At 37.6% G+C, this 17,248-nt stretch overlaps 2 protein-coding genes across 8 annotated transcripts in view; one reads left to right on the top strand and one right to left on the bottom strand.

Moving 5' to 3' along the window:
• LOC136408512 (multiple PDZ domain protein-like) overlaps positions 1-16,299 on the bottom strand; it is a 58,178-nt gene extending 41,879 nt beyond the window's left edge. For all 7 annotated transcript variants that reach the window (XR_010752093.1, XM_066389510.1, XM_066389512.1 and 4 more), the window contains exons 1-5: positions 16,117-16,299; positions 14,071-14,163; positions 7,563-7,697; positions 1,836-1,994; positions 991-1,140 (exon numbers count right to left, since the gene is read on the bottom strand). Coding sequence is in view for 6 of the 7 variants with exons in the window: in XM_066389510.1 (XP_066245607.1) it covers positions 991-1,140; positions 1,836-1,994; positions 7,563-7,697; positions 14,071-14,076 (450 nt within the window). In the remaining variant the exon portion in view is untranslated. The remainder of the gene's footprint in view (positions 1-990; positions 1,141-1,835; positions 1,995-7,562; positions 7,698-14,070; positions 14,164-16,116) is intronic.
• The window catches only part of LOC136408051 (cytochrome P450 4d2-like), a 147,611-nt gene that overhangs the window by 109,199 nt on the left and 21,164 nt on the right, over positions 1-17,248 (top strand). The window lies entirely within an intron of this gene.

Raw genomic sequence — 17,248 nt, 5'->3', positions numbered from 1 at the left:
ACGGTGCCAAGTTAGTGATTACTCAAGGGGAATTATTCTCGTGTGTGGATTAAATCGTTTGGGCATAAAACCAATATTAAGCGCTGAGCTTGTTTATCTTTTTTCGCATCCCAGCGGCCATATTGGATTTCTATAGACACTTTTGAAATGAATTTTTGGAGACGTTTACTTTGAAACTCGAGAGTTCTCGAGACTATCAATCTATCTCACTCCCTGTCATTTCAAGTAATGGCGAAAAGTGACACAAATGCATGCTCTGTGTGCTCTTCGAAAATCAATCTAAAAGCACCTTGCATTATTTCTTAATTAATCATACATTAGAATTAAAAGTATAAACAACTTAATAAAGAACAAAAGGGACAAATACTACTTAAAATATCGACAAAGACGAAAGATTAATACCTGTAAAGGAAAATCCGGTTAGAAATTGCTGAACCAACTCCACGTAATTTTCCGCGCGACACGATAAATCCATTTCCGACGATTATAAACGATTTTTGCATGTGCAGAAACTCTTAATATACAACAATAAACAGATTTACCGACAGACAACTCTTCTACTTTCGAAAGATCAATAAAACTCGATTAGAATTCACGAAGAGATACTTCTGTCCGTTGACGTAAACAAAATTGCGTGACGTGGTCATGACTTACTACACCAACTTCATTTTTACAATTAATTTCGACGTTAATTAATATTTACGGTAAGAAACTGAAATTTTAATCGATAAATAATGCCTCTTGAGTTGCAACTTACGTTACCGATTCAGTTTTCCTCTAAATTAGTCCAAAACGGCTAATAAACTGATAGAATGCAAAAAACATCGCAGAGAAATGCCACGAGAACACATTAAATCATTTTGATGTATTGTAGCGCCACCTAGAGATCAAACATCGATCTAATTTTGTCAAGAATTTGCCTTGATAGAGCTAAGGAGTTTCGTAATGTCATGTTGAAATTGTAAAATGGAAAGGAATGAATTGGCTTACATTTGGGCTTCCGAAGATGAGCGGCATGTATGGCATAGGCGGCATGGAGGCACAGGTTCCTGGAAACCCATTATCGAGCAGGTGTTTCTCGAGCTCAATCGGATCTCCCAGGATTTTCGTTGGTACTATAGGCGCGTGGCTGCCCAAAGCCTAAAGGAAGAGACACAAAAGTCCGCTAAAACCCAATTATAAAGACTCTTTCATCTAAAACGTTTCAAAACTCGATTAAACATACTCATTTATTTACACTTTTTGACATTGAACGGGAAGCGTTACAAACCTCTTTATGATTACGACATTTTCCCTGTTTTCCAACAAAACCCGACATCGAATTACCCCCATCAAGCTAAGTAAATATACTCATAAACCCCCGTCTCTCATAACCAACTAAGTTATGTGCGGTCCGATAACTCTATTCGCGCCAGACTCTGGCTATCAAATCGCTCTATTTCCCACGCAAACGGATGCTCCAACCCCCGGCGATTCGCTTATTTTATCGACAAAGGTTTAACGAACCCTCCCGCAATTACTCTCGCATAAAGGCAGCCGTTTGCCGGCACGATTTGTTTTGCGCTCTCGTTTGCATCTTTTATGCGTTGGCTGCACTGATAATTGAGGTGAAAATGCATTAAGAATTGAGCGGCTACCTAGAGATGTCAGCAGTGGTAAACAGACGCATGCGTTTTCATCGGCGATGACTCGTTCGTTTTATCGACAAAGTTTTAACGAACCTTCCCGTAATTACTCCCGTATAAAGGCCGTAGTTTATCGACACAGTTCGTTTTCCGCATTTGTTTGCATCTTTTATATGACGGCCGAGTTGAAAACTGAAGCGGAGAGTTTACCTGGATGTCGGCAGTGGTAGAATCCACCGGTCTGGCGACCACCATTCGCACGTGGACTCCGCACTGGCGCAGGACTGAAGCCACTTGCTCGGAACCGAGTCCGCGCAGGTTCACCTCGCCGATCTGGAGGATGTGGTCGCCGCTTTGTAATCGCCCGTCCTGGAAAGTAAATGGTGCTGAAGAATGCCGAAAGAATGTACTATTTTGGAGAAAAGGGTTTATTTAACATTTAAATAGGTGAATCGACGCGGCCTACAGGACCAAACCAGCAACCTACGCGTCGGAGCGGTAAAACTCCGCCGATAGATCACTGTAGCCACGACGACTCATTTGTATTAGGTGATATACAGGATATCTCAAACTCGACTACCCAAATTTCATAGAAACAGAAAGTAATGTGAAAAATTTGAACTATGAGTCATCAACAGGGTCGAATGACCGCCATTTCGACCTGAAGAAATTCATTTCTAAAATATCAGAATAACGTCGTCAACGATATTTCTCCTTCTGCAAGACACATTTGGGGTCTTCACCTGACTATCACCTCAGTAGCTTTCCTAATATTTCTTGCGTCAACTCATTGCAATAATTTTCTCCTTCCACTGGCCCAGATTCCTCGAATGGCTTAAATAAGCCTTATTTTTAAGAAATCCCCACAAGAAAAAGTCCATAGGAGTTAAGTCAGGGGATTTTCCTGCCCACTGCACAGGCCCGTTAATGCCAATCCAGTTTTGTCCGAACGTGTTATTTAGGTATTGCTGCACAATACGAGTTTTGTGAGGTGGAACGTTATCGTGCTGAAACCAAAGGAGACTAATGTTGAGAAACATTTTCATATAAGATTGGAAGTTGTTCTTGAAGAAAATTCAAGTTTGTCCGCTATCAAATACGCCTTCATAAAAGTGAGGGCTTATTGGATGTTTGCCGATGATACCACGCCATGCATTGAATCCAAAAATTGCTTTTGAACCTCATTAATAAAATGTGGATTCTCAATGGTCCAAAAATGCTCATTGCGTTTATACGAAAAGCCGCTGCTAACAGAACGACTTCCTTTCGTCCAAAGAATGTAACGGAATAGGTGCCATCAACTCCTTCATTCGCCATTATTTGAGTGATAAAATTAACTCGTTTATGCAGCTGAAATTCTGGGAAACTTTCCAGATTATGAATTCTAAATTCGTGATATTTGGCCGCCTTGAGAATTCTTCGAATGGCTGACTTATCAATGTTCAATTCCACACTTACTTGTATTGAATTGTGCGGATTTTGGTTAAATTACTGTAATACTGCAGCTGCATAATTTTAGTTTCGATCTCTTCGTTGTTCGCTTTCGCTCTTCGACTGCAAAATGCGTTTTCATTTTCTCTTAAAATCACTTCCAGCCGCGCAAACATTTTTCGATCTGGAACTTAACATTCAGGACATCTTCCTCGGTGTAAACTGACAAAACTTGTAGAATTTTTAATTGCTTCTTCGTAAATAATTAACATGTCTACTTTTTCCGCGTGAGAATACGTTTTTAAATTTTCCCCTTCTTCACAATATGTTTTAACATGTTCAAACACGTTCTAATAACGATTTGAAACCATGGAAACTTGAGTGTAAAAAACTAAATAAAGAACAAATCCAGGCTAGTCTCATATTTCTGGACATATTTTTTCAATCATTCCTAAGACGTTTTTGCTTATAATTTTTAAACGATAACAAAAAAGGAAAAAATTCTTTGACAAAAATTACACGTAAAAATAGGATCAATATAATATGGTCAGATTTTAAGTATTTTTCTGGGAAAAATACTATCGATGACGTCATAACTTGTTATTTCGACATTTTAGAAAAGAACTTCAGGTCCAAATGGAGGTCATCTGACTCCATTGAAGACCCATAGTTTAAAATTTTCATATTGCAGTAACTATATAATACAGCAACTTCTTTCTGGTAATGCACAACTCTGTATAAATTTTTGTGAAATGATTTTGATGAGAATTCAGGAAGATCCAAACTTTTTGAAAAAAATTATTTGGACGGTAGAAGCTAAATTTTCTCGGGAAGGGATGTTTAACATATGCAATAATCACATTTGGTCTTCCCAAAATCCAAAAATCTTGCGAGAAAGAGGGTTTCAATTTAAATTTAATTTTAACGTGTTCTGTTTAATTATGGATGATAAACTAAAATATTTTATTTACCGAGAAACATTAAACAATGGAAAATATTTAGAAATTTTGAGAATAACACTTAACTAGTTTATAGACAATTTACCATTAAATTTATATGGGAACTGTTGAGATTAATTAGATGGTGTTCCTACTCACAGTGCGCGAGTGCCCAACTTACTTTGATGTTTGGAGATTGGTAGATACTGCGTCTGGGTCCTTGGAATTGGCCACCCCGGTCACCAGATCTTACACCCCTTGATGCTTATTTATGGAGTTTTATTAAAAATTGAGTATATCGGGATGAGGTGCAAAATATTGAACAATTAGAGATGCGGGTGAAAGAAGCATTTGATCTGTTTGACCCAAATGAGATCCAGAGAACTCCAAACATCCATGTTCTGAATTCTGTACAAAAATGTCTCAAAGCAAATGGTGACCATTTTCAACAAAATATCTAATTTTATTTGTATTACGTAAATCTAGTTTATTATAAAGGATGTTGCTATTTCGTTTATTTTACGTTGTTAACCCATAGCCTCCTCCTAATTAAATCAATTAATAAGTGGTACCTTTTACTCTCAAAAATTCTAATTTTTGTAAATATCTCAAAAACGACTGAAAATAATTATATCAATATATGTATAATAATTTTCGATAGAGAATTTATTGATCTTTCAGATACCATTCAAAAATACAGGGTGTTCCATTTAAGATTATGATTTAACATCCATGTTTATATCCTTGTGATATTGCACTAATTTTCTCACGCCCTGTATTTAAATCCAAAAAATTTGTAATACTCCAAAATATCAGATAACTAATAAGAGTCTGTAGCTCAAATTTCAGCTCTCTAACTATGATAATTGAAAAGATATGCGCTTTTCGATTAAGAGTTGTTTGTTGCCAAATTAGCCAAAAATAATTTTTATTTCGAAAACGGTTCATCATAGCTATGGCATATGATACATAAACTAGAGTTTAAATGTTTCAGGCAATTTGAAAATGTAATAAAATACAGGGTGTGCCATTTAAAATAACCAAGTTATTGCCAGTTACACATAGATCTGGCAACGTCGCAACGATACCAATATTTTAATTAAACAGATCAAACTCCATTACATCGGTACCCAAAATTTCAGATTTCTAGCTGTATTTGAACCCCATAAACTTTTAACAAGACACTCACCGTGAATGACCCTATGTATACATATGTATGTACATGCCCCTCAGTGAGTTATCTTGATCATTTGGCGAATAGAAACTCGATTCCCGAAAAGAAAAATACCTGCTTTTCGCCACTTTCCAAAGCTTGAACGCCGATATCTCGAGAACTATCAATAACTCTGAATGATCCTGATGGGCTCTATAAGTCTCTGCAAACCGCATTGCAACCGCGTGTCTTTTAGTTTCTGAGATATGCAGTCACTTTGATTGATGTTCATGCGATTTTGTAAGTACCTCAAAGCGAATCCGAGGCCTCAATCGAGATCCTACCAATCGATGATTTAAGCGAAAAACTGTATCTAGGAAATTTCAAAGCTTGCACAGTTGGTATTATTTATCCTTTATATGTTGCTGATTGGCGCAATTTGAACCCCAAATTAATTTCGACTTCCTACACCCGATCAAATTGTCACAAATTCATAAACTGCTCCCGATAAATTGAACGAGAGCTTCGACGACATTTTTTACGATTATGGCATTGAGTTTCCCATTGTTTTAATTCGCACATATAAACCCTTTTTATTGAGATTGTAAAAGCTACAGCAAACGCTCTTGATCGGCCTCGTATATGGATGTCGAATAGCCCCATTAAAAATTTTATTTATCCGCGTATTAGGACCGCCTCGAAATTGGATTTCTATAATGTAGCCAATCTGGATTTTAAAAGTTTTCCGGCAGATAAATTCCAGGGATTTTTGCGCACTTTTTATTGGAAAACGAACTGAAACAAAGGACGCAAAACATGGGCTCCGTGTCCAAACAATAGAGGCTTTATGGAGTGAAAGCGGGTCAATTTATTACTTCCACTTTTCCAGGGGTCCATGCACGTCGATTACAAACGATCCAAGGGTCATTGTGGCACCTTGTTTCCCGTGTTTTATTCGGGAAAGGGCACGCAATAAGCAGGCTTCCTCGCTAAAGTTTAAATAAAGGATTTAACTTCCTGTTTGACACATAAAAAGCAAATTTAATTAATTGAAAGACACAAAGTGTCCCTGGAGAGACTAGATAGAGAGAGATTTCGCTGTTTTACGTATACTTTTTACATGTTCTATAACATACAGGGCGTTCCAAGTCCGATGTGCTAGCATTGCTATCTCGTAAACGATAAGAGTTACAGGGTCGGTTAAATGAGGAAAAATGTGCCAAATACAGGGCGTCCCTGAACTACTTAGCCAAACTTCAGGAGGCGGTTCTACATATCAAACGCTACCAAGAATGTAAGGTAGAAAATTTCGGAAAACTCAGCCCACTTTGAAGAGATTTCATTTTTTTATTTTTGAGGCCTTGTCGTATTTTGTAATCTAAATACCCACGTATCTTTCTTTGCATTGCCGCTACAAAAACTCCAATAGTACCGTTGAAAAGCCACTTAAATTTCCTATTTTAACTCACTGTGAGTTCATCTTATTTGCACTTTGCTGACCTTTCAGAGGTCTGATCGTAAAACTGTATTATTTCTTTCTTTTTGTTAAATTTTCTACCGTCCATTGCTCCAAAAAACTTCCCGTCTTGTACCATGTCGCACTTCATGAAAAACATCTACAACCATGTACCTTTCTACCGTGGTGCCGTTTTTTGAGGTTAACTTACTTTTAAAACAGTGAGGGGGGTGTTAATTGTTGAAAACCATTTGCACAGAGAAAAACTGTATTTGCAAAAATTGAAAGACATTTTAAACAAAACACTGAAAGTTGTAAATATTGTTCAAACTGCCTTCCTAGTTGGTGGAAACACAACCTACACCTCCGAAGAATGGTTCGAATGGCGCGACCAATCTCTCCTCTCCCCTCACCTATTTGGACACAACCTACACTTATCCTTTGTTCAAGTTCTTCAAGCGTGTCCACATTATAGCACATTTCTTCTATTTAACCGATCCTGTAACTTTTACCGTTTGAAAGATAACAACGATAACACATCGGACTAGAAACACTTTGTATACGAGAAAAACATATTTACCAGTCAAAATTCTGGCGTCTTGAACTCCATTTTGAGGTAGTAACCGTGACCAAATGGCGAATGAAGCAGAAATAATTTTAGAAAATTGCTAAGTCTTAAAGCATTGAGGAACGCCACCGGTGTCTTGCATATTGTGTGCCATAAGCAGTGGCGGGCTAGGAGCAGAAGCACTGAATTGATGGGATATTGATTCTCTAGTTTGAAATTTTAGTTTATAGTTGATGGCAACAAAGAGAAGATAACCAATGACATTGATTTATTGCCGAGAAATATAAAAATCTGCCATTATTTGTGAGACGGCTCTAAATAATGATTAATTAACTCGCAGAGCGAGGCCCCAAATTTCATTAAAAATTGAAGGCTTCATTTGATGACTTACCCTGTCGGCTACTCCACCTGGTAAGATGGTCTTGACCACCACTCCAGTGCTTCGTCCTCCAATGATGCCGAAGGCTAAGCCTGAACCATCGTTGATTAGATCAATGACTTCTACTTGGGCCCACTCGGTGTTTAACTGCAATGAGAATCGCTTAGTCTCAAGACGCAGATTATGTTGTAACTGTATTATGAAATATGAACCAAATGCTGTTAACAGCATATTGACTTACAGCATATTAAGCACTGCAGAGCATCTACAAAAATTAAATTGAAATTCTCTTTAGCGGCCCTGTTCACTTCCCTATGTCTGAAATTCTATTTTTGGAGGCTACTAACTCTGAACTTCTGAGAGGGTTTAAATAATAAATTTGCCAACTAAAATCAGTCATGAAAAGGGGAAATATGCGATTTGGAGTAGGTCAACTTGGGTGATTACAAGATAAAGGAGGACATAATTTCCTCTGACATTTACATGGGGAAATTTGGTGTTTTTTACTGAGCCCTTTTTATCTTTAATTCATAGCACTTTAGGTTATTAATTATTCATAAACCTGTATTTTTAGTTAATAATTCTTTTGAAGCTTCAACCTTTTTATTAATGGTCAGTGCTCGTTTGTGTATTTATCTTTATTTAGTACGCTCGTACAACAGTCATTAGCAATAGGTTTTGTGTTTCTAACTAATTTAGCTGTTTCACCTATACAATTTCAACATCTAAAATTCTTGTCCGCCTCTAATTTCTCCTTTTCTGTAATCTAAAATTTCTCTTGTCCGGCCCTGAACCTGACAATCATATGCAGCTCCGCGGAGCTCAAGGTAAAAGAACTGGACTTCAGAGAAAACATGCAATGGAGAATGACCTTTACAAACACCTGAACTAACTTATCATCCTTTCATTCTTTTTTGCACAATTTCCCAGTCCAATCTGTCTTTTTAAATGGCTGCAATGGAACTCATTTCTTTAAAACTCCTCATGTTTTTTATATGGGCGCCGTGTCCATGTATTTTTAATGGCACACACCATTAAAAATAATTAAAACTCGTTAGTTTCGGTCGCCGAAGGGGCTCCCGCGGATACAAAAACAGGGTACAACCTGCACCCTCATTCATTTTGAATGAAAGCGGGAAAAGGGCGCGCTTTGGGGATAATCGGGTTAGCCTCCGGTACCTCAGGACCTGAAATTGTCGGGAAAAATCTCGTGTGATAATAAACAGCACTGTTGAAAGTTCTCGGAAAGGAGAAAATGTAGTTAAAAGATAATCATATAATGTACTAAAATGTCTGAGAGGAACGCAAGTAATGTTGCTGTGAATTTTTCGACCCAAAACATGGAGATTTAAGAAATACTTAGCTTCCTAAATCCGAACGGAAATCTGTGGAAAAACTCGCATAAACACGTTATATGTATGCTGCGTGACATAAAAAAGAGAACACCCTGTAAAAATGATTTAATTTAAATAATCTAGGGTGTGCACGTTTCTTATACTAACATAAGTACATCGCTAAAAATTCGGTGGTTAAAACCCGAACAAACTTAATATATAAAATGTCGGCCCTTCGCGTTGTCTTAAGCACTCCTGGACACGTCTAGGCATCGATTTAATGAGAGATCGATGTCCTCTTCAGGGATTTTATGCCAGGCTATCTGTACGGCATTACAGAGCGCCGCTTAGGTTTATGAGAGAGGGGGTACATTTTCTAACTTTTTACCTACAATATCCCAGACACGTTCGACTGGTGATAGATCTGGAGATTGAGGTGGCTAAGGTGAAAATTTATTTCATTTTTTTGGAAGAAAACCACAGTAACCCGAGCCACACGTGATCTTGTTGAAACGTTACATTGAGGCGTGTTCGATACCGTTGAGCGACCATTTTGACTCTAAAGAAAACTAAAGGTGGCCTGCGGCCATAAGCTACAGCATCCCACACCATTATCCTCACAGTCTGATGCACTTCTTGGCTTTCTCGCTCTTCCTCGACCATCGTGCGCACCCAGACAAAATCTAGATTCGTCGCTGAAGGCTACAGTGTCCCATTCCAGGTCCTGTTGCACCTGTTTCCTGCATCATGGCCTTGGATTTTATAGATGAAGAATGATAAGAAGTGCTCCATGTTCAGCAAATCACTGGTCTGCCAGCGCCCTGACTCCTAAAAGACACGAACGTGTCTCTTAACGCCGGGTAGCGATCTTGAGGTTCCGTAGTTCTTCCACCACTTCTTGAACCTCTCCTTTTTGTGACTGGTCATGGTATTTAAAGTGGCAATCTTAGGGTTCTGTAGGTCTTTTATCACTTCCTGAACCTCTCCTTTTTGCGACCGGCCACGGTATTTAAATTTGAATTCAATCTACTCTCGATTTCTCTAAATGACAGTCTTTTGTGAGCCAACCACGTTGGACAAATCAACGAACAGCTTCTAGAAGCGCTGTACCCCAATAAACAATATTCTGGTCCCATGGGGTTGATTTGTCTGTTGCACTTTTTACTGTCAAAAAATTACTTAAAATTCGTGATAACGAATGCACAGAATATAATTTTAAAAATTTATCGTTTTTACGCACCAAAAATGATTTAAATAAAATCATTTTTACGGGGGTTTTCTTTGCTACATCACGCAGCTTTTTACTTAATGCAGTATCTTCTAGGAATATAATATCAAATCACCATGGTCATATAAGCTGTACATGCGCCATCACTCTGCCGCCCCCACTCCTCCAAGTACTTTTTTTATCTAGACAAGTCCAGTTTGGAAATTAGCACGGGCACACAGAGCAACTCTTCGAGCTCGTCTTAGGCGTGTGATTTCTTGTAGAAGTATCCCACAAATGCACCGCAATTCGTAAAATTTCAATTTTCGACATTTTCGTCCATCCTAGTTTGCCGTTTTTTGCTGATTTTGGAACTTGAATTCCCCACGAATAACTTATTCTCACCAAAATTGAATATAAGCGGAGTGAAAACACGGAAATAACATTCATTTTTTACCGAGGGGTTGGGCGAACATTAAATGATAGAAATAATGGAAAATGTATTGATGTAGACGGTCGATATTTCGAAAATTTGTTTTAGCTAAATTTACAATACGCATAATTATAACGACTCTTTCCAGCAGTTCGTATACATTAATTATTTGAAAAAACACACTTTTGTAAGACCCAACAACTTTCTCAATTTATAATTTATTTCACCCGTTTGACTTCCTTGGAAGCTGGTTCTTTCTTAAAAGTTTCATCTGCGCGCCACTGTTTTTACCCAATTCAAATGAATGCTTTACAAATTACATTGAACTCTCAAAGTGCTCATTTTATATTTTTCTGGGGTTTTAATTTTCACGAAAACTCGTGACGTGTACAGTTTTCGGGTTTCCGATGCTTTTTAAAATTTCGAGTACCGATTCTAGTCTATATTTCGGGAACTGGAAGAGACAGAACAACTTGTACCGTGCGGCATGATAGAGCTTACCGAGGCGATTAATTTCATTTGCGCTTTTAATGCACTTGTTCTTTGAGCTCCCAAGCATCTACGACGAATTTTTGCTTTGGTTGCTGAAAATTTGCACTTCTGGAACTTCAAGTCATCTGAATGAATTTCTTAAAACAAAAACAAACATTAAATTGTGCTTTTTGATATAAGAAAATCACAAAATTGCCTCATTTTTTCACTTTCTTTACATATTGAAATTCCATCTGAGCTCGTTCATTTTACAAAAAGTCGATGGCTATATAGGATGGTCCAATTACACTGCTCAAAACAATTAGGGGATATTGCAAAATAAAGCTTTAAAACATTTTTTTGTCACAGGAAATACTCCAAAACAAGTTTTTATTTGCATGTTAAGTTTTCTTCAGCATAGTAAAAGTGTTTTATACTGTACAGGCTTATTTTGATCGCTTGAGATAATATTTAATAAAAATGTATACAGCTGTGCATTAAAAGGTCATGGTTTATAAAGGTAAATAAAACTTTCTGTTTATTAATTTGATAAAAAAACTAAATTTCGATAATGAGTATGATCTCCTCTCGCTGCTAAGAAAGCTTGGCATCTTGATGGCATTGACTCGATCAAGTTATTAAAGATTGTTCGTGGAATTTCATTCCATTCTTCAATTAGGGCATTTCGGAAATCTGGAATGGTTCGAGGTGGCAAATTTCTTCTGGCAACGCGTCGTCCCAAAGTATCCCAAGCATGTTCAATTGGATTTCCATCCGGAGAATTGGCAGGCCATACCATTCTCTCTATACTAATTTCTTCCAACCAGTTGTTCACGATGTTAGCACGATGTGGACGAGCATTATCGTCCATAAAAATAAACTGATTGCCTATTGCTGCAGCATAAGGCATTACAATAGGTTGTAGAATTTCATGAAGATACCTATGGGCATTTAAAGGACCATTGTCGATAAAATACAGATCTGCATGTCCACCAAGACTAATTCCTGCCCCTACCATTACGCCGCCGCCTTCAAAAGCAGATCTTTCTCTTACAAAATGGGGATTGTTTCCTGTTCCGCGTTCAAGCCAAATCAGCACACGTCGATTATCAGGTTCCAGAATGAACCTAGACTCGTCGCTGAACAGTACCCGGCTCCAGTCATTATGGCTCCAATTTCTGTGAAGCTTGGTCCATTCTTTCGTTGCTCGTTTGTGTTGCATCGTTAATGGAATACAAACCATAGGCTTTCGGGCATAAAATCCGATATTATGCAGCCTATTCCTGATGGTTTGAGTGGACACAAGCCTTCCAGTGGCATTAGCAAGCTCACTTCTTAGAAGTGTTGCATTGAGATTTCGATGTCGCCGAGTCAGCGGATGGATAAAACGGTCTTTCCTTTGTGTTGTGGAAGATGGTCGACCTTGTCCAGGTCTTCTTCTTACATTTCCCGTTTCCCGAAACCGATTCCACAGCCGCGAAATCACACTTTGACTCACATTAAACAATTTGGCAACATGTACTTGAGTTCGCCCTGCCTCAAGTTGCCCTATTGCTTTCCATGCCTTACTTTTGGTTAAATCGTGTTGTACGTTCATTGTACGAATAAATAAAAATAAAAGACTTAAAAAACTTATTTGTAAATGCAAAACTAGTATAAACCGTAAGCGGTATAAAAATGCGCTTTTATACCGTTGGTGAAAAACCAAGTGAAAACCTGCAAAAACGACAAAAACCTAACGAATGCATTATTTTCGTGTTGAATCCTGTTGTACTTTTATTACGATAAGAAACTGGGCGAAAAAAAATTGAATAAATAATTTTTTTTCATAAATAACATAATATCCCCTAATTGTTTTGAGTGAGCCACTATTGCTATCTTCTAAACCGTTAACGTTACAAGTCCAATTAAATTAGGCAAAAGTTGTCAAACTTGATGACAAGTTAAGAGTTCGAGGCACTGTTGCCAAAATTTGTTCGATTTCAGAAGTATTGGGAAAAAACGAAATTTTGCCGAAAACGTCTTTTGTAAATAAACCAAACACTAAGGGTTTTTGAAAAAAGTTTTTTACAACAATTTAGTGGTTTTTAAAGCTCTACACACTAATGTTAAGTTTTAAAAAATAGCACTTTTAGTTTCTGAGATATCAACACTAACTTCATTTTTTAAATACGGACTTAGAGTCGATTCAATAATGACCTGGTTCATTAATTTAATTTCTTATTTCAACCGAGGTGCCTAATTTATTTTTTATTATTACTATTTATTTTGTTCCACATTAAAGTTTTAGAATTAGAGCAAAATAAAATGTATAGTTTCCAAAAAACAAACCTAAAAATATAAAAAAAATGAAATATATTTTCGGCAAAATTTCGTTTTTTCCCAATACTTTTGAAACCGAACAAATTTTGGCAATGTTGCCTCGAGATTTTAACTTGTCATCAAATTTGACAACTTTTGTCTAATTTAACCGAACTCGTAACGTTTACGGTTTAGAATATAGCAATAGTGGCCCAAAACAATTGGACCACCCTGTACATTGAGCATCTTTGGATTTTTTAAAATTAACCTGAACTAACTCTCCTTCTAGAGGTATTGGACAAAACGTAGAGCAAGGTAAATACGAAATTGAAATTATTCCTTCGCCATATTGTCACGAATCCCAGCAAATTTCTGAAAATTTTACACCTGTAGACCTCTAATTTGTATGAAACATTCCAACTCAATTCAACCGATCCAAGGTCAATACTATTCGGGTGTAACTTAACAACTCTGAATATAGTGCCAACTGTGCGATAGCAGACCCATAATGTGGATCTAAATTATTATCTCCTTTAGTTCCTATTATACGACGATGTAGGGCCGTAAATAAGCCAGGAAAGATATTGCGAGGAGAAGAAAAATACCCCTCGGAATGTTCGCGTCAGGAATTTTGGGGGCCGGAATATTTGAATTTAAGTAATGGCCGGTTAATAAAACGGGGGTCTAGGTAGGGAGGATGATAATCGAATATTTGGATGAATGACAGAAGCTTTTCGCAAATCTTCGTGATGAAAATCCCGAGCGTATACGTACCACCATGTCTCGATTAAGCCCTTTACGTCGTTAATCCATCGTCGCATGTTTCCCTTTGGTCAGCGGGATTTGCGCAGCTCATCGAGCGTCCCTCTGGAAGAAGAAATTTGCAAGTACACACTTGAAATCGTGTTTAGTGCCGAAATGTTTTGGCCGCAAAGATTGGATTCTAAAATTAGAGCTCTAATAGCCCGTTAAAACTGTTTATTTTCGGTCGACATGTGCATGATGGAAATCTCGTCAAAGCAAAAAGTTTGACTTACTAATAAAGGTGCTAATTTGGAGGAAATTAAGAGCAAACATCTAGGTACGAAATCTGAATAACATATAATAAATAAACCCTTACGAAGAAGTGGTCATTCATAGAGACCAATGAGCTTCTGCCTCAAATTGAAAAGCTTTATACTACTATGTGTCTATTGATTGCCGGTTGGCATCTAGCAACGATATATTCTTTATCGGGCAAACGTGATTTCGATGTACTTTACGTCGTGTTTTCCATCAGGTTTTTGCACGAAACACCTCGTGCCTTTATGGGACGTTTTATTAGATTTTTCATTACGACGCTGTAAGGCTGACGTTGTCGGGATTCGTTTTGCTTATTTCGTTTGACGTATTTAAATTAAAAGGGAAAAGGTTTTTTAAAAATTTGCTATCAGTTATTTTTTTAATAGTTTTCGCGTTTTTTTATTTAAGAAAAAAACAAGAAAGAGAGAAAGGGAAGTTATAAGCACAAGAACTCCTCACTGCCAACTCAAATTCCCTCACTTTTCAATGTAGACATTTTAAATTCGTTCATTTTTCAGCTTCATAAGACCGTGTAACGAATTCAAAAACCCATACTTTTTGCCCTCAATTCTACCTACAAGAACCCCATAAGTAATCTGAAGCGAAATTCCTCCAATTCTCCTCATCGAAAAATCACATTACAGAGTTCACTTTTCAATTCCATAAAATTAGTTGGCCAAGCTCCTTCGCTTGGACTTCATACAAAAAGAGATATTTAGATTTTAAAACTAGGACCTGGCATAACTTAATTGTAAAAATTAAAAATTTAGTATGTGGGTAGTTTAAGCCCCATAAGAACAAGTACTAATAAACTCAAATTTCCTCAATATCCCTGTCTCAAACAGCAGGTTTTGTGAACCCCAGCAATAACAATAACGAAAATTTATTTGAGGTTTCTTAAATGATACTATCAAGATTTGAGAGCGACATATCTTCGCCTTTTAACGCCAAAAATCGACATTCGAATGCGTATGCAGGTCCACACCAATCGGTTCTACAGGTAGTGTTAATGGGGAATATTTTAACAATGGCTTTAGGTTTGTTTTTCTAACAAAATGGAAAGAAGCGAAAAACTGCATTTTTAACCCTGCCCTGCAGTCCCCAAAACCCAGCCAGAAATGGTTTTGAGGTCAAAAGCCGATTAGGGCGCTTTTTTACGTAGAATGCCGTGACATGTCAAAAATAATTCTATTGTCACTTGTTTTTGAGTTCTGTGTGACCAAATTTCGTGGGTGCCATCTTGAATTTAAGCATTTTCGGAAAACGTTTTAAAAAACCTTTTCAACAACGCACCGCAACGCTTCAACGGCAAAAAGCAAGTTGAACAAACTCGAGTTCTCCTTTCCTGTATGGGATGGAAAGCTGTAGTTGGTTCGAGTCTTGGGACACGTGAAACTAGCCCAAATTTTCAACTCAAGACACCTCTTCAATGCGCACATTTTTAATAAAAAATGTTATCTTGGTTCTTGATTTCGAGTTGCATTGAGAAATTCGCTAAGACTGCGCAGATAAAGTTCAGCAGAAACCCGGAAGATGAATCAGTGAACCCATACAGATAACCCAAAAAACCAATTCACATTTCCCATCAATTGAGGTCACCACCTGCAGTAAATATTCCCCGCGACTTAACCGACTAGGAAATAAATCACTCAAGAAGCTTTTTGCCTCAAAGCTGCTCCACAAAAACGTTCTCACTTAAATATATACTGCGAAAACACCTGTGCCTTTACATTATATTGTGGGCATTTCCATACTCACCATGACGAGCCGACCCAAAGCATCCTCACAGTTTACATTGTGTAAGGCAAACACCCGTTTAAATGCGGATTGATGGGTTTATCTTACGAACAAATAGCAACAGATAAAAATAATTGAATGTTTGTTGTAGTTTTGGGCGCCCTCGCGCGTCACGGCGTCATCGAACGGCGTCGTCACGCCCGCGCCACGGGAACTGATGAAAATTCCCGGCCGCCGAGCGATTTTCCGGACTTCGGGCGCATGACGAATGTGGATAGAGGGAGAGGAAGATTTGGCGAATATGTGCAAAAGTGGCTGCCAGAGGAGATTTCATCAGGTAACTTCAGCGATATATGCTTCGTTGTGGAAAAAAAAAGAATAAGCATGCAGTGCAACTTCAGATGTTTTTTCTCAGAAGTACCCTGCCAGGCGTTTTTGCACAACTTTGAAAATTCCTATATGAAAAATTAAGAGTGACGGACGCAAACAATCCATGGCTTACGCTTACTTCAAATCTAATAGAGAAATTTTATCGTGCATTCATCATGAATGAAAAATTGTGCTTTAAATTAATCGCCAATTCTCTAGCCGTTAAAAATAAACATTTGGAAGCTTCACTAAATTGCTGTTAGATGGCGCCAGCAATGATGCCCCTCAAATATATACCTAGGCCTACTTCAAAACACTTCCGGGAAACGATTTTGGTACCTTTCAACTTTATTCCAACTATATTTCAAATAAAACGATTAAAATTACTGAAAACGGTTACCTGAGTTATCCTCACGTGAAATACCAGGTTGCTGCGTTTTAAACATCATTTCATTTCCCTTTTTGTGTCTTTTCCATGGACTTGAGATGGGGATCAAACACATAATTAACACGTAATCAGAACATCAAGTCTAATCGCGATATAAAACTGTTTCTTTCAATGTTAGACGTAGTAGACATTAAGTAAAAGAAAAAACTTTTTTAGTTTTGTGGCAAATTTTTATAAACAAAAAACTGCAACTGTCATCACCCCTAGTTAGCTAACATGACTTAAAGGGGATTTCTAACCGACCGACAACATTGTCCAGTTTTTGCTCTATTCCACTACCCCACTGTCGTTAGACGCCAGAATGAAAACATGGCAATATCGCAAATAAAGCAGGAT

This window comes from Euwallacea similis, chromosome 4 (genome assembly GCF_039881205.1).
Source record: "Euwallacea similis isolate ESF13 chromosome 4, ESF131.1, whole genome shotgun sequence".
In the NCBI taxonomy this organism is placed as follows: Eukaryota; Metazoa; Arthropoda; class Insecta; order Coleoptera; family Curculionidae; genus Euwallacea; species Euwallacea similis.
The sequence above is the reverse complement of the archived record's forward strand: the minus strand, read 5'-3'. Positions and strand labels throughout refer to the sequence as shown.